This window comes from Podarcis muralis, chromosome 9 (assembly GCF_964188315.1).
Source record: "Podarcis muralis chromosome 9, rPodMur119.hap1.1, whole genome shotgun sequence".
NCBI lineage: Eukaryota > Metazoa > Chordata > Lepidosauria > Squamata > Lacertidae > Podarcis > Podarcis muralis.
The window spans coordinates 38,206,624-38,224,991 of NC_135663.1; the positions used below are offsets into that span (position 1 = coordinate 38,206,624).

The 18,368-nt window shown below is 39.1% G+C and overlaps 1 protein-coding gene across 4 annotated transcripts in view; it reads left to right on the plus strand.

The window, feature by feature from the left end:
* The window catches only part of ARHGAP10 (Rho GTPase activating protein 10), a 106,429-nt gene that overhangs the window by 59,520 nt on the left and 28,541 nt on the right, over positions 1-18,368 (plus strand). For all 4 annotated transcript variants that reach the window (XM_077934089.1, XM_028745222.2, XM_028745220.2 and 1 more), the window contains exons 15-18: positions 3,387-3,474; positions 4,043-4,101; positions 5,786-5,891; positions 6,394-6,553. In XM_077934089.1, coding sequence (XP_077790215.1) covers positions 3,387-3,474; positions 4,043-4,101; positions 5,786-5,891; positions 6,394-6,553 — 413 coding nt within the window. The remainder of the gene's footprint in view (positions 1-3,386; positions 3,475-4,042; positions 4,102-5,785; positions 5,892-6,393; positions 6,554-18,368) is intronic.

Here is an 18,368-nt window from a genome sequence, read left to right on the forward strand (position 1 = left end):
TTCTTGTCCAGAGCGCTTGACAATACATGCAGTCAGATGAGACCACTGGGATTATTTCAGTTTTCTGAGTCTCCCAGACCTGTCACCTCACAGCAGCATGGGTCTGATTCTCAAGGATTCATTGATATTCAGAGAAGCTAGTTTGCAACAGGCTCCTCTCCAGAACCATGCATGCTCCATCTGTGCTGATAACACAGTGTTCTTTGGCAGAGAAAACTAGAGGAAACCAGCAAGTGAATTCATTTCATTACCCCAGACATTATGTGAATGGCAAAGCACTTTTATATTATATGCTGCTGTCAAATCCTTGCCACCTGTATGGCTCTGTTTTAACAGGCTGTCTATTAGGAGTTACGATAGCATGTCAGGCTTGAGATCTTGTATCCCATGTCATGTCAGTTTGTCATAATGATGTTGCTAAATATTAATTTACTTGATATCTTTAATCACTGTTAGCAATTTTGTGGTGTTCAAAGACGGCATATAAACCTCCCTGAATCTTGAAGCATCGGGAAGCATTGGGAACTGAAAAAGAAGATTATCAAAAGCCAGCGAAACAAAATAGATGTGGGTGGTTGCTCTGGAATTCAGAGTTTTCTTAAGGAAGTTGTTTAGCTATTAAGAATACACTTGGGATATTTAAAATAGCAAAGAAACAACTGAAGGCAGTTCCATGTTCATTTAGAATGAATCAAATAAAGTGAATTATTGCATTCACATGAAATGGTAACTACCTTAAAGGGAGGTTTGCTGATCTAGGTCTGTGATATTATGAAAATAATTTTAGCTAAATAAATACTTTGAGAGTTTAGATAGTCACATATTCTTATACAGTTGTGCTTTCCTTCTTTAGCTCTGCACTGCTGCATAAGTTATTGGGAGGCAAAGGTGTTTTTCAGCCAAGTGTGTACTGTCATATAGTTCCAAAATATAATGCAATTAGAATGGAGCTTTCAACTTTGGGGAATCTTCAGACATATAATCCCTCACCTGTGGTCTAAAGGGATACAGTTAATTCACTCAAGTATTACATTCCGTTTTATGAGTAGGCCAGGGGCTGCCAATCTCTTTGAACCAGCTGTCACATTTTGAGTTTTGAAAAAGTGCTGTACGCACCAGTCACAAAACTGGTCTTGACTGTGGATATCACACAATATAGAATCACCACCCCAACAAACACACTATGGTGCTGTTGCTGTCTATTTATATCCCACCTGTCTTTCATCATTAACCCAAGGTAGTTTACATGTAGTTCCAAGCTGGTCATACATTCAAGCACGACCAGGTTAGCTTTAGCAAAGTAGTGGCTTCATGTTCCTTCAGATCATATCCTGAGCTTATAGAAGTCTGGACCCAACCCATAGTATGGTAACAGAACAAACAAAAATCTGATCCAGTTTGTTTTGTTCAAATACATTTTTTTCCTTACCTGCAGAACATTATTGGGCATTGGGTAAAGATCTCTGTACTAATCCCTAAATAACAATCAACACATGATCTTCATTTGTAACTATATAATATATCAACCAGCAAAATGCCCACCAAATTTGTTGGGTATGTGTATAGGGAAATGGAGGGCTCTAACTAACACCCAACTCTTTTCCCATTTGTCCCCCTTGCAGCTCACTTCCTGGGTTCAAGTTCTGGATCATTTTGGTTCAGAGCACCAGTTTTGGCTTAGTTCTTGGTGAGAAGGGTTGGATACAAAGATCCATCAGCTTTCTGTCTTGAGAGAGCTTATCCAGATAGCTACAGAGGAGTAGGAGAGGGTTCTCTTCCTTTCTCAGCCTTCACCCCCTCCCTTTCCCCAGGCTCTGCTCTGCTCAGACATTTCAAGATTTGGAAGAGGATAGCATGCTGAAAGACAAGAACAAAATTAGGCATGCCTTTTGGATAGTAGTTAATGCTTGCAAGTTGGTCGAAAATGTTACTTGATTTGTATTATTTAAATTAAGTTTAAATAATTGACATAATTAGACAGAATATTCAGTTATAAGAATTAATTGGTTGGCATAGCTTTTAGAAGAGAATTACTTGGTTTCTGTTAGAAAGGACTACACCTTTAATAAGGAGACCTATTTTGATTTGTTGCTGCTCTGGCAAGCCCAGTTATATGTGAAATCAAAAATGTATTAGTCTCAGTTACTACTGCTTTAGTTTTTGCTAAATTTTCTATCACTCACCATAAGAAAAAACAAATTGACATGTATATATATTTTAAATCACAAAGTTCCTCAGTCAACTTGTGATGCATTGGACTGTGACATGCCATCTTCAAGATAAAACACGACTATATTTTAAAGAAATCATCAATGCAGTTTCATTTCTTTGTCAAGAAGAATCTGTGGTGTTTGATCAGTCAGGCATTTTAGAGCTCAGTTTTACTGAGCCACTTCCCACTTACAGGAAATGAAATCGATATGGTGGCCAATGTATTGTGTAACATTGACTGAGTTGTTTGATGGTAAAAGAAGAAATGTGGAAGTATAACTCACTCATTACTTCACTCCCTTTAATTATAGATTCATTCTGCAGCATACTCCCCCGTGTTCTGGTTAGATGCCATAGCTTTAGTGAATATTTTCTAGCAATTTCTTGCACAGAAACTGGCATTACATGTGAATATGTTTTTTACTATATTGCTCTTGAGCAGCAAGGTTTATTATTACTGTAAAAGAAAATACTTGCCCCCTCCAGCCTTAAGAAATTGTTTGTGCAGTGACACTTTGGGAAGGCTGGAGGGGGTGAGTATTCAAAGTGTCACTGCACAAACAATTTCTTAAGTTTCTTTTTAATGAGGTAATGAAATGAAATTAGCTTAAATTTCTTATTGCATAAAAGTCTGTTTTCCATTAATTGAATATGTGATCTGTATGCTGGGGTGGGCACTTCTTTATTCAAACATTTGGGTGTTGATTGGAAGTATTGACATCTGAAACAGCACTTTCAAACAAAAGCTATTTTTATTTGATCACTGGACAATGATGTTGACTTTTTGCTCTCCTTTTTGATAGCACCTTGCACATTTTCTCTTGTTGAACACTTGCAAGAAAGTCAGCTTAGCTTCCCACTGCTTGCCTAGATGTCCCTCCCTACCCTATTTCCTTTAACAACAAACAATTACACTTCATGGGAGCAACATGGAATAACATAATTTGGTCTAGTTTATTGTGGTGGTTTTTTTTTTGTGGTGCACAGCCTATCAACAAGATATGCATTAAGTTGGGAGAGGGGGTTGGCTGTTTGCATTGGAAGAGATGCCATGATTGAAAGAGTAATATTAGATTAGTGCCTGCTTGCTCCCAATGGGATCAATGAATGTTTCAACCCATGTACAAATCTAATCTCTCCCCCCCCCCCCCCACTTTTTGTGGGTTATTTTCTAGATGCAAAAACAAGTAATGAAGTTGACTTGGAAAATTCCATGGAATGGGAAGTGAAGACAATAACAAGTGCAATGAAACTATACTTAAGGTAACATTAAGCTCTAAAGTTACTGTAATCTAACTTAGTTATGACATACTGAAGATCTAAATCAGGCACAAGCAAACGCGGCCCTCCAGATGTTTTGAGACTACAATTCCCATCATCCCTGACCACTAGGGATGATGGGAGTTGTAGTCCCAAAACATCTGGAGGGCCGAGTTTGCCTATGCCTGATTTAAACATTGTACTGTTTCACTGAAAAGTGCAAATTTATTATAGAGGGTTATGACACTGCAGTTTGTGGAAATATTAAAAATAAAACTCTCATAGTCTGCACCTATGGACTGTCCTGCAGAACACATGGGCTATGGGGTAAGGATCCTGATTTCTTTACCCTGGTAAGAATACCCAACGCTTCCCCCCACTTTTGTATACCAGGGGAATAATATCCATGGGGATATCTGGTGAGATGGGGATTCCTCCCACTGTTATAAAAAGTGCACCAAATGCGGTGGGAGAAAGTATATGGATTTTATTCTTTGGACGTGTTTGTATTTGGAATAGTAATACATATTAATAGGCATTCTTAATTATTCCACACCGTTTGTCTTAACAGAAGCCTTCCAGAGCCCCTGATGACGTATGATTTACATGGAGAGTTCATCGTTCCTGCCAGTAAATATTTGACTTACAAAAACATCTTACTTCTTTTAAAACAGTAACGATGGAGATCAGGGAATAGTAGCCTCAATTAAATTTCTACTTTGAGTAAATTAACTCAAACATTCTTTTACATGGAAATCATTTGAAAACTGTTTTTTCTTCCCTCCCCTCAATATATTATATACATAAAAATGATCTTCATATTAATAGCCTCATGCAGTGAAACACTGACAGTCTTGGATATACTTAAAGTTTTAATATTACCTAAAACATTGTTTAACTTACTTTAAAACTAGTGCTAGCCTTACTGTGGAAGTACCTTTTCATGTCTCTGTTAATTCCTCCTCCCCCTGCAAAATAATATACCCCAGAAATGGTAGTGTTACATAAACCTTTACTTCTCAAAATCTCCTATTGCCTGATATTTCTTTGCACTGAGATCCTTGTGAGGTCCATATCCCAAGCTTAGTTGGTTAGAGTGTGGTGCTGATAGCATAAAGTTCATAGGTTCGAACTCCGTATGGACCACTGCATATTCTTTCATTGCAAGGTGCTGGACTAAATGACTCTTGAGGTCCCTTCCAACTCTACAATTCTGTGATTCTTATGTGTTCCTAGAAGTCATGAATGTACAGGTGGAGTTAAACTTTTATCAACTAAATCAAAGACTTGGAGAAGGCAGCACATCAGCTGCAGAAATATAATTCATTTTAAGGTGAAAAAGACATGATGGGCAGCAGATTTTGGCAAAATATCAATGAGATACCTAGGCAAGTGAAATTAAAATATTCTGTAAAGCAATGAAGTAGCTTTTATTTTAAAAAAGGTGTGCAACAGACAGTTTACCCTTTCACTGGTTAGCCTCGTTTATTCATAGTTTATATTAAGTAGGCTGAACACACAAGGCACAATGCAGAACAGCCTGCAAAAGATTGGCTACCTAGTTCAAATCTGTGTACATGAGAGAGAAGTTCTGCCTCAACCCACCTGTGCTGCCTCTTCATTCTCATTACCACCTGTGGTTACAATGCAGTGACATTAGATTCCACAACTGGCATCATTTCTCTTCTTTTCCAATACGAAGATTATAGCAACTAGACTGTAGCTACTCAGCCTGAGCCTTTCTGGCCCATGTCTCCCCTTGCTATTCCATTAGCACCTTCTTTCCTTTGTTACCTTTTTCCTTACCCCATTTCTCTTACCCCTAAGTGGTTTTCCCCTGAATTCCTACTCTCTTCCCCTGCACTCCCCCCCCCCCCGCCTCATCTTCCACACTGTTCCTATGGGTCCTGCGACCCTGTGGAACAGATATTCAGGAAGACACAGTAGCAGGAAGAGGGAATTGAAGAAAATTGCCTCGCCTTCTCTTACGTTAGCAGATGCCTCTGCTTGATTTGATTTCACTATGTCAAGAGAATAAAAAGGTCATTCTGCTACAGTAATATAATTTCTTACTCTGCAGTTTCTTTCTAGAGAAATGGAAGTGGCTAACCAAAATAATAGCATTGATCTAAAAAAAAAATTGAGGGATATGAATCAAAAGAAATGATAACTAAAATACCATACTCCCACCCCAAAAAAGAGAGAAAGCCAGGAATAAGGAGAAATGGGGAAATACTTAGCTTTCTTTTTTTATCAATAATGTATGTTGTGCCAAATGTATGACTAATAATTACTCCTTCATTCTTTTATGTAGAAAGTGGCACCCCCGAGTCCCGTGTTAACGCTATCCATTTCTTGGTTCATAAACTTCCAGACAAGAACAAAGAAATGCTCGATATTTTGGTGAAACACTTAGCAAAGTAAGCATCTTGTCTTGTAATTTAGTTCTCAGATGTTTAAAAAAGTCGGCTTAATTATGTTCAGAGAGGAATTCTGTTCTATACAGGAACATAATTTACAACACAGATGTGAAGCTTGCCTTGTTCTGTATGTTTCTTAGGAGAAGTAAGCTGAAATGCAATCCATTGATGAAGTCATCCAAGTGTTTGCTTAACAGTGTTAGATGTTTGTTGTGGGTTTGATCAAAGGTAAAGAGAGGGTTTTTTTTGTAGATCTTTGTAGATTCATTGGTAAATTTAAATTGGCTTCACACTGCTTCCTTGTGAGAGTCTAATGTATTGGTGTATCTTCAGATTCATTTGGTTTTAGAATGTAACTATCAGGTTTTGTTCTATTTCAAAACTTGGAAAGAAAAGTGGGGAATACAAGTTCAGCTAGGGAAATCTCCCCCCGCCCACCTTGAAAGATCTGCTTTATAACTTCATAATTTTGAATGCTCTTTTTCTTTTTGTTCTTCAAAAGCGTTTCAAAGCATGCCAAGAAGAATCTCATGACTGTAGCAAATTTAGGAGTAGTGTTTGGACCAACATTAATGCGACCACAGGAAGAAACTGTGGCTGCCCTCATGGACCTGAAGTTTCAGAATATTGTAGTGGAGATCCTAATTGAAAACCATGATAAGGTAAATGGGGAGAAACAGGGAGGATTTTGCTTTTATTCCACAATATGTAATGTACTGTCTTTTTAAATATTTATTTAGCAACATGAGGTATAACGTGTTCCTATGTTCAGACTGATTGCTGTTTTTTCTTGTCAAAATAATATCATCCACACAAAAGGTATCTGCTAGCTTGGGGAAAAGGTTTGTAGAAGTCCCCCCAAAAAACTTTAGGGGGTGGAATTGTTCAGTGAGCATTACAAATGATTAGTGGGCAAACTGTTGGAGAGGAAACCCAGGAAACTGGTGGAAGAGTGAATGGAATGTCTTGCAAAGGGGTGTAATGGGCTTCTTGGACAGGTGCCTCACACTGATTTTATTCCATGTTCATGATATTGTCTTATTTCTTGTGTTACTTGTGTAAGATAGTAATACTAGCTCTTCAAATAATATCAAAATTTGAAAGAAGTCCAACACCATTAAATGCCACCCCCTTTTCAATAGGGTCTGTTTATGCCTAAAGCACTTCAGTTCTGCAACCTTTCATTTTCTCTAAACTGTTCACTTCCATTTTCTCCCTACCACGCCCTCCCTACTACAATCTCCCATTTTACTCACATGTGACTTTATAGAACCTCATTCATTTCTGGCTCATTAGTTCTCAGTATCCACTGCTTCAGCTTTTCTCCCATGCTGCCCAATTGGACCCAAGTGAATTTAGTGCTTCCTAGTGCTCAAGCTCAGGTGGCGCTGTGGTCTAAACCACTGAGCCTAGGGCTTGCCGATCGGAAGGTCAGCAGTTCGAATCCCCGCAATGGGGTGAGCTCCCATTGCTCGGTCCCAGCTCCTGCCCACCTAGCAGTTCAAAAGCACGTCAAGTGCAAGTAGATAAATAGGTACCGCTCTGGCGGGAAGGTAAACAGCGTTTCCGTGCGCTGCTCTGGTTCGCCAGAAGCGGCTTAGTCATGCTGGACACATGACCCAGAAGCTGTCTGCAGACGAACGCCAGCTCCCTTGGCCTATAGAGCGAGATGAGCCTGCAACCCCAGAGTTGTCCACAACTGGACCTAACGGTCAGAGGTACCTTTACCTTTAGTTCTCAAGGCAGGAACATGCTTGCCTCTTAGGAACTTTTAAACTGCCCCTTTCCCCAGTATGGGCTTTGGAGTACATTGTGTGCCATTGCAATAAAACTCTTGATGCCTTCTCAGTATTTCATATGTCAGAAGCTTTGAGGGCAAGCACTGAATTTCAGAAATATTCTCTATTGTCAAATTGACGAGAAACCTTTCCCTCATGTTAAAGGCAAGGAAACTTGTTGCCCATATAGAAAGATGCCAGGGTATGGTCTGAAAGCCCTTGATGCAATAACCTCATTGAATCTAAGTCTGGTTCTGATCAATGCCTAGATAGGAGAATCCCAGAGAACCCTGTGCACTGCTTTGAATTCCATGGACAAAAAAAGCAGCATATAAATGAAACAGAACTAAATAAAATAGTTGACTGAGGTGCCCAGGTTGACGCATGTTTACATGCTTGAATTGGAAGTGTGTTTATTCAAAACACATACCAATCTATTCTAATCAATGCACAATAGAATAGTGAATTGTGCAACAGCAAGTTTTACACCATTACTTAGTCCATTAAACATTTGTAAGCATTGCTTGAAAACTTTTGAGTGGCAGCTATAGCAAAGAAAGGACTCATAAGCCATTGCCATTGGTCCCTTTGTATCCATATTGCCTTCCTAACTCACCATTTATGTAAATGACTGCAGAGGGTTCCCCCCCCCCCCCTGACTTCTTGCTTTTGCTTTAGGAAATTAATGTTGACTTTATGCTTAAGGTTGTAGTCTTAGTATTTTTATCTTCATTCCAAAAAATAAAAATCCAGGGAAATGAGAATGAAAACATGTGTACAGTATTGACTTCTATTGCTCAGTCTTCATACTTTCCTCAGGGTTCTGAGAAATATAAGTTATATTTTACTTTAATATTTTGAATTGCTTTTATATTTCTGCCACCACTTCTGCACTTGCCAGAAAGTGTCTGCTTATTTGTCTGACTCTTCTCTCCCACACACACACTCCTGCTGCTTTCCAGACTGGCAAAAAGCTTGCTTTTGGTATGGTGGAGACTCGGCTAGATTCATTATAGGCAAACTGGCAGACAGATGTCTATAGAAGCACCACATCAATGCAGTCTAGAAATGTTTTCTTTTTAAAAATTAATTTTATTTTCCCAGACAGTAAAATCAGAGAGGTGGCAGTAGAGGCAAATGGATTTTTCAGAGGCTGCACTTTAGCTCCCATGCAAAAGGAACTCTACTTACTCTTGACATTCTAAGACAAGTATCTTTTATTATTGGGAAAGATGCAAGAGACTAGCTAATAAATTCATGGTAGGAAAGAAATCTAGTTTATTCTTAATCAAACTTCACATGCATCGTGTCACTAATACTTATGACATCTACATGAGCTCAACAATATTAACTTCATATTACAGATAGGAACTGTTGGTGAAGGGTTTAAGAAGTTGTGGAGTGGCTTAACGGCCCAGTTAAAATTTTAACCAAAGATATTTAGCTTATCAGACATGTTGTTAACCACAGAGCTACACCAGTACTAAAGAGTGGCAAAACGTATTTACGGTGGGCCTGACTGAGTACGGATTGGTTGAAACTGAGATCATAATAGTTTATTCTGAAGTTTTCACCTTAAGATGATTTGTTAAATCCACAAATTCCATACCTCTTGTGTTAGATAGGAAAAAATAAGGGTGTGTGTAGGCATTTATGTGTCAGGATCTTGAGGCAAGCAAGAAGCCTTCAGACAGATCAGTTGTCAGCACTAAAGAAGGATCACCAAAGCTCATTTGAATTGAGCGAAGTATATGTTTTAAGACTACTTTGTGTTCACACCAGTGCTCATGTAGTGCTCATCTGAAGCCTTTTATACTTCCCAGGTGGGTCGCTTAGGTGGGTAGAGTCAGCTCAGGCCCTGAAGGTATTTCAGAGAAGCTGCCACCTGCAGTTCAGTAACTCTCCACATGGGGCAGCTGCCAATCCAGCAACTTCTGACACTATCCTAAATTCTTTTGAAATACGATAGCCTTTTACTTAATCTTAGGTCTTTTCAGATATTTCCAAATTGTATAGATTATCCACATAACTTTGACTACTGAAGTAAATGAAAACTGAGACCGCAAAAAAAAAACAACACACCTTGTCTACACTTTCAGTTGCTTTTTGAATATTGAATACGGAATGTTAAAATCAGATCAAGGAAACATGGTCTTGGTTTTCAATCATGCTTAGTATATTGGGCCATCAGAGTCTGCAAAACCTGAGGGGCCATTGGAAAGGGAGAAAGAGATGGCCTTTCTTCCTTTAAATATATGCATGCTACAGTATGTGGTGGTAATTATCTACAAAATGATCATGCACATAAAACACATTAACCAGGTTTTCCACATCCTCTTTATGTTAGACATTGTTACTATAATAGTTCCTTCACAAGGAAAGGACTTTACAGTATAAAACATCAGTATTCTTATATCTTCCTCATGTGGTTTCAGTATAATACTTTACAGCAGACATGCTGGGTCAAACCTGAAAGCTTAAAAGCGTGGTTAAGTAGTTTTAGAACGCTTTATCTGTTAAACCTTTTTTTGTAATACAAAAGCCCATTTGCTTTTATAAGAATACTGACATATTCTCAAAATAACTATGCAGGAAAGAAGGAATAACCCCCCCCCCCCCCTTTCCCACGTTTAAGGAAATTAGAGACAGGAAAGTCTCTCTCTCTCTCAATAGATCTGAAGACGGGTTCATATTTATTTATTTATATTAAAATGTATACATAACTTTACCACCAGAAATGCCCCTGGAAGCAGGTTGCAACAATAAGTAGCTTTTACAAAACAGCAATTTATTCATTTATAAATAAATTATTTACATTCTCCTCTTAAAAAGACTGTCAGTGTTAATAAAATCACAAATATTATATCAAAGTCATTGTGGACATCAGTTCACATTTCTGAACGCTTATGCAAAAAGCCATGTTTTAAGCTCAGGGTGCCATCATGGAGAAGTCCTGCTCACCACCAGACGTGCTGCTCGCAATGGTGGGTTGCAAAGGAGTTCCCCTGGCTGATCTTAACTCTCAGGCAGGACTACACAGGGAGAGATACTTCTTAAAGTACTTGCATCCCAAGTGTTCAGGGCTTTGCAAGTCACCTGCAGCATCTTTAATTCAGACCAAGAACACATTGACAGCCCGTGTAGATTGTTAAGGATAAGTACAATATGGTTTGGGCTTGTGACTCCACTCAAAAGCCAAGCTGATGCATTTTGCTGCAGTTTTCGAGTCACCTTCAAGGGCATCCTGCATAGCCTGCATTAAAGTAATCTAACCAGAACATGAATTACTTTGGCTATCCCTGTCCAGGAACATCTGTATCTGGGAAAATGCACGCCATACCACTGCTGGCACTTGGGTTTCCAAGGACAAGGTAGAGTCCACAAGTATCCTCAGACTTACAGACCTGTAATTTCAAGGGGAATTTAACAGTTTATAGTATCTTGGTCTGACCAAACTGCGGGAGGCAGTGGAAGACAGGAGTGCCTGGTGTGCTCTGGTCCATGGGGTCACGAAGACACGACTAAACGACTAAACAACAACAACAACAAGTATCTTGGTCTCTTAACAGGATTTAGCTTCCATTTATTAGCCCTCATTCAGCCAATACAGTGGCCAGACACCAATCCAGAATCTGCATTGCCTCATCTAATTCAGATGACAAGAAAATAGGTGTTGATGGCTCCCAACTCTTAAGTCTCCTGATGACTTTGCCCGGCAACTTAATATAAATGTTGGGGATAGAATGCATATCTGCGGGACTGCTGCAACATCATGTCTCCCAAGAGATCTAGCAGAATCAAAAGGGTTTTACTCATCCTATAGAGAAAATCATCTGTCAGAGTGAAGACCGTTTTAGGACCTAAAATCAGACTGAAATTGATCAAGATAATGGGTCTCTTCTAAATGTCTAATACCTAAACTGACTAGCCACCACTCTCAAGTACCTCATTCCAAAAAGGGGAGATTCATGACCAGCCAGAAGTTATCAGTACCAATGAATACAAAGAAGGCTTTTAAGGAATGACTGCCACTGTCTTTATCACCTAGCCAGATCTCCATATTATATGCTGGGACAGCTTTATTCCAGATCTGTATTGTGAATGATAGATGTTTGTTTTGAAGCGACATGACATTTCGAACGAGCCGAAGACAAATAAGCAGGAAGCTTTGTAAACAAAGAGCTAGGTGCAGAGGTGGAACAAGAGAAAGGTTACAGATATCTTAAGTCTACTTCCTCCAATACACTGTGCTACTCCCCAGTGCCTCCCCATATACTCCCTTACACTACATCCATTTGAAATTAAGGGACAAAAAAAATCCTTGGCAATAAAACAGAATCTGGGAATAAAGTGTGGATTTCCACTAGAGGGTAGTACATGTCTAAGAACTCGGCCAACTATGTTAATATACCAACTAGCTATATAGCCAGCATACTGACCAACTCATTCTCACTGGGTCAAGTTGTTACCTTAATTAGGTACATTCCCTGTGTGGGAGAAAATATTGTGCAAGACTGTCCTATAGCACCCCAGCACATCTCTAGCCAGTCTTCTTATTTAAAATAACAAAGAAGGTGATTCTTCAAATACATTTTAATTTTTTCTTAATTTAAGCCTTCTTGTAAAACCATTTCTATTTGTCCTTTCCACATATCCTCAGTGAGTAAGGTGATTTGTGCTCTGTTTCTTTCTTCTTCCAGTGAGTGGTATCATATAAATTCTAAGATGGTCGTGCACTTACTTGTGTTTGAGAGCATCTGCCTCTCGTACATCTGAGATCTACTCAGTATTATGCATTTTTGGGAAACAAGAATAAATGTACGGTGTAAATCAACATGGTTTGAGAGAATCTTTCAGTTTCAAAACAAGCTGCCAAAACATTGCAATACAAATTATAAATTCTAACATCCACACACAGCATGCTTTTTCAATTCTCATATACCATAGATCATTTTGGAATACATCTTCTGGATTCAAATATAAAATTTCCAAATGGAATAGACAGCTGTTCTCCTGCTGTTTAAAACAGAGAACGTCATAGACTTTTTAGTAGACAAACGGAAGCAAGAATAAGAAAGTGAATACAGATTATTACTACTCCCTTTTGTGCTGGCTGCTAAGACTCAATATGGTACTTTTTTCTTTTTCATTTTTGCATATGTTTAGTCTTTGAAGATGGCACATGAAGACTCTGAGGAGAATTCTGTTATATACTTTTAAAAAGTATGAATTAGGATGCAAACAATGCAACAGTATTTTTGAAAAATCTTACTGCATAATTCTTGGTATTGGGGGGAAATCAGCTATTCAGAACCCCTTTTCTGAACCTTCTGTATTTTGTAGCTTTTCTATGAACAAAAGAAAAATTGAACACATTGGGGTGGGGGCACTCCAATCTGAGTCCTCTGATGAAGACCTCCAAGGTAGATTAATCATTAGCTTCTGTTGCTCCAGCAAACACCCCTGTTTTCCTATTCCCAGTATTCAGTTTGCGGGGTGGGTTGTTGTCTCCACCTGCCATTTGAAGGCAGGTAGCAACCTTTTGGGAGGTAGGGCCTCTGTCATGCAGTTCCTGCCTTTGTCAAGTACAGCCAGTCGCCATTTCGCATCAGCAAAGCCCCATGTACTCTAGATGGTTCACCAAAATTTCACTCTGCACACACATATGTGTGTTTACACACATTTTCATTCAAAAACAGGTATGTGACCCATTCCTATGGTGGTTCTTAGAAGCTGTCAGTTGAGAGCTACATTATTAAATGTTTCAACCAAAGTTTTTATATTCCATAGATTTAGGTCAAGCCATGTGCTTAGATCTGTCCTTAAATTCAGGGGTCAGTGAAAATGCTTAGCTTTGGCTGGATTGTGCCCTTTGTTCATAATAATATGATGATGATGGCCCTTTTTAAAGTTTATAGTCTTGACTAGATGCATAAAGGAAATAATAAAGGAGATAATGCAATGACTAGGATGGATGTAACAGTCGGGGGGGGGGGGGAGAATTAGACTAAGTGCATGAGCTTGAATAGCCCTCTTGCAACTGACTACTTTTAAGTAACTAAGAGAACACAATTTGTTTTCAATTCTCATGTTTGCTTTTCTACAAAATGAAATATGGGCATCTCAGCAATGTGTATTTTCCCCATTTCCAGGTAACAAAGATAAAACAAGGGGGTTAAGCAAAATAATAGCTCATTTACTCTGTGTTAGCTATTCTTAGGTTTATCTGTACACAGCTAAAGGTTTGTTAAGCAGTATTTTTTCTTTTCCTTCCTTTGTAGGTAGAGGAAGAATGTAGCCACTACTTGTCTAAAATATATGTTTACTCATCTCTGACTTAATATAACACTGAAAGTTTGTAGAATAGGATTGTGTACATTTCTTCATTAATTGCCAGGAAAAGCAGATTTGTTCTGTTCTGTCTGTGGCTTGACAGAACTGGCACTCTTTTTAATATTCTTGCTATTTAGGCAGCAGTGGAGAATACTGGATGACTCCATTGTATTTGCTCATGTCATTGACAGGTGTTTACATTTCAATCCCAGCATGCTTAACTCTGCCTCCTATTCTTCAAATGACAGCAGTCCAGTGCATACTATCAGGAATGTTCGTGTCATGAATTGTTAAATGTGGGACATGATCAGGATACAGAGGAAGTCGCTGCCTTTTTGCTAAGAGTGCTATTTTTAGAAAAGGCTGAGTTAACGAATGTGTAAAATACGCATGATAAAAGAGCATACATTATGTTTTAACCTTGGTGTTGGGTTTTTTTAAATACAGTTTTATAACTGACCATCCTGCTTCTAATGTCTTTTTCTAATGATAATGGGGAAAGCTATAGTGTATAGTTATAGTGTAACGTTATAGTAGCTTTTCTATACTTAAACCCATTCTGCACAAACATACGCAGTGTAATGGCACATGATGAACTCCACCTACATGTCATTCTACACATGCTTAGCACAGCATTCCTGAACCTCTTACTGTCCAGATGTTTTGGATTTCAACTCTCATCAGCCACAGCCACTGCTGACAGAAGCTGTTGGGAGTTGTAGCCTAAAGCATCTGGAATGGACCAGATTGAGGAAAGCTTCTGTAATCTGTAGATTTTGGCAAGAGTTAAAATCAAAGGGTAGGAGGCAGGAAAAAATGCTAGGGAAGTATTTTGAGGAATTGCTGGGAGTAATACATACTTTCTGAACTCCTGACTTTCCTGTGAGACATCTCTCTGACAGCTGGGGAGAACTGCATTAGAGCTGGAATGGTGTGCACCAGTGAGCAGGATCTCTGTCCTGTTTCTATTTTTGCAGTCTTCTTAGAGAGAGAAAAGTAATCTGAAGGTACCTGGCAGGTTTTTCCCCTTTTCTTTTTAAATTAACTCTGTTGGTTTCTGAATAATAATAATAATAATAATAATACAGTGGTACCTCGGGTTAAGTACTTAATTCGTTCCGGAGGTCCGTTCTTAACTTGAAACTGTTCTTAACCTGAAGCACCACTTTAGCTAATGGGGCCTCCTGCTGCCGCTGCGCTGCCGGAGCCTGATTTCTGTTCTTATCCTGAAGCAAAGTTCTTAACCTGAAGCACTATTTCTGGTTACAGATAGGTAGCCGTGTTGGTCTGCCATAGTCAAAACAAAAAAATTCCTTCCAGTAGCACCTTAAAGACCAACTAAGTTAGTTCTTGGTATGAGCTTTCGTGTGCATGCACACTTCTTCAGATACAGTGTATCTGAAGAAGTGTGCATGCACACGAAAGCTCATACCAAGAACTAACTTAGTTGGTCTTTAAGGTGCTACTGGAAGGAATTTTTTTGTTTTCACTATTTCTGGGTGTGTAACCTGAAGCGTATGTAACCTGAAGCGTATGTAACCTGAGGTACCACTGTATTAATATTCCTTTCTCGGTATAGATTATCATTCTATAACCAGGTGAATTACTCCCCAAAACTCAGTTGCATGTTATGCAATCCTAGCACACCAATCACTTATCCTTCCTTCCTACAAAGACCTCAGGGTGGTATGCATGATCCCCTCCTTTATCTTCACAGCAACCCTCTGAGGTAGGTTTGCCTGAGAAAGAATAACTGGGCTAAGGTCACTTGGTATTTTTTGTGGCTGAGTGGGCATTTCAAGGTAGGTCTTCCTGGTGTTAATTCACCATTCTAACCACTATAATAATACATTGGCTCTCAGTTTACACGAGAAAATTAGAACAGATTTGGTAAATAACAAAACTTCTGCAGAGTTGATGGGCCCATGAATGCAAAGCCTCTGTCAGTTCCATAGCACCCTGGCAGCAATCCTATGCACATTTATGTGGGAGACGTTCCATTGAACCCAATAGCACTTACTGCTGAGTATACAATTGTGTGTATAGGACTTAGACATGAAACTCTTTTTTCTTTTCCTTAAACTTGGAACCATTAACCTCTGTTTCATTTTGTGGCCTTACACCTACTCACCTACTTACCACTGGAAGGCATAGAGGGGACAGCTGAGGGTTCTAACCAGGACTGGTTTGGATGACTGGCACAGCTGTGCGAGTGTGTGAATAAAAGGATGGGGTGGATTTCAAGCCATTGTGCAGGTGGGCAAGGTGAACTGTGGCTGAAGGGTCTGCAAGCACCAGGATCTTCAGGAAGATGAACAGCAGATTCCTTTTATATATTATGTCCAGAATGCTAAAATATCTATAGTTCGGTACACTAAACATAAACGACATAATTTTAGGAAATGTTGCAAGTCAGTTGTGTCTTAACATCTGACATAGCAATTTGATTGCATGCTAATAATAGTTATGCGGAATAAAATGTCACCTTGCAAGGGTTAAGAGACACTTCCATTGGAACATTTTATGCTGACCAAATACTCTAGGACAAAGTTGGGGGATCCCCCCTTCAAGATGTTGCTAGACTACAGTTCTCTCCATCCGTCACTATTGGTTGGGGCTGATAGGAGTTGGGAGTCCAACATTTGGAGGGCCACAGGCTCCCTACTCCAACTTCAAGCTTTTTGGGGGAAATTTTTTCATAATGTTTAAATTATTTCAGTTTGCCCTGATTGAATGAAACCTGCAATTTATGAGATATATTTAAATTACATTAGTGTCTAATGAAAGACGGTAGTAATGACTCCTTGAATAATTGAATTTTCAATTCAAGAGATCCTTGATGTACACAGGATGTGCAGTTTAAAGCACTGAACTGTAGGTAAAGCAACTTCACACATATCCCTGCTGGTAATTTTATGTAGAAACCAGTCTCTTGCATTTCTGTGGGCTAGCTCTTAATTTTTCATATTGATATCTCTTCTCCTGGTTCTCAAGGCAGCTAACAAAACTGTAAGAATAAAAATGAAACCATTTAAAGCAATAAGAGTCAGTAAAATGCCATATCGAACCCAGTCTAAAACCATACAGCACCGAGCAGCAGCAATATAAATTGGACAGAGTCAAAGCAACAATCTCCTTCCCTGTTGAAAATGTTGTTGGGAAATCATTTTTTCCTTTCAGTTCTGGAATGTGCGTGGGTTTTACTAACCTGAGGGTTTTCTATAAGTTCCAAAGAGGCTTTTAAGATGGCATGTGGAATGCATATTTTCTGTTTTGTTTCCTATGCTCCAGTGTGGATTGGACCTGGTTACAGTAGTACTCAACCAATACCTGTTGACTGAGTAGTACTCAATCAATACCACCTCCCAGCCAAGGGCTGTGAACCTTGTCAACACCAGCCTGTGCTGGCTGGAGCTGATGGTACTTGTAGTTCAAAATGTCAGGAGGCACCTGGTTGGCCTAGGCCCAAAGGAGACGTTCACCTCTTACTATTAACATGGCATAGTCCTCATAAGGAAAGCTAGTGTTTTACAAATTTGTGTCGGTCACAGGATATTGCTGTTGCTGCATTTCAGGTTGAGCTGCTCAGGGACTATGATTATACCAAAGTAGACCTGACGTGTGTTTATTTTTATCTTCTGTACTTTAAGGTCAAATATTGTGTGTTATTGCTATGATGCCTTTGGGAACCATGACGTGGCTCTTCACAGTAGCTAGGCTAGTGCTTTTCTTCCACTGTACAACATAGTGGCGCATCTGAGCTATTATTAGGACAGTCATTTTGGACTTGCAAAGTAGTTTCACTGCTTTCTGATTATTTCCCAAGTGTGGCATGTGGGTTTTTATTGAACTATTTTTTTTTACCCAACAGTTTTTGATAAACTCATTTGTTGCACCTCACCCTGCTGCCTTATTTGTTGTCCTTACATTTGTAATTCATTGTGCTGTGGTATTTATATTTTATTATTCATGGACTGCTTGTTTCAATTGCTTTTTAAAAAGAAATTCCATTCACCAGTATGAGATGTAATGAAATATTTGTAAACGCCTGAAAATAGGAAAAAAACCCACAGAAATCTAATCAAGTGTATGCAGAAACAAAAATGCATATGTAAGTTCTGTCTTCCTAGACTTGACAAAATGCCGTCTTTCCCCACTGATTTTATTGGAGAACAGTAACTTGATAATGTCATACATTTAATAGCCGCTTTGACCCCTTCCAGCAGACACTTACACACACTTACACACACACACACACATACACACACACGTGCAATAAAAAGAAATTTTGATCTGCCTGCGTGCTACAGAAGAGAGGGCTAATGGGGGGGGGGGGGACAGAATGGCCTAGCAAAACTACAACCCT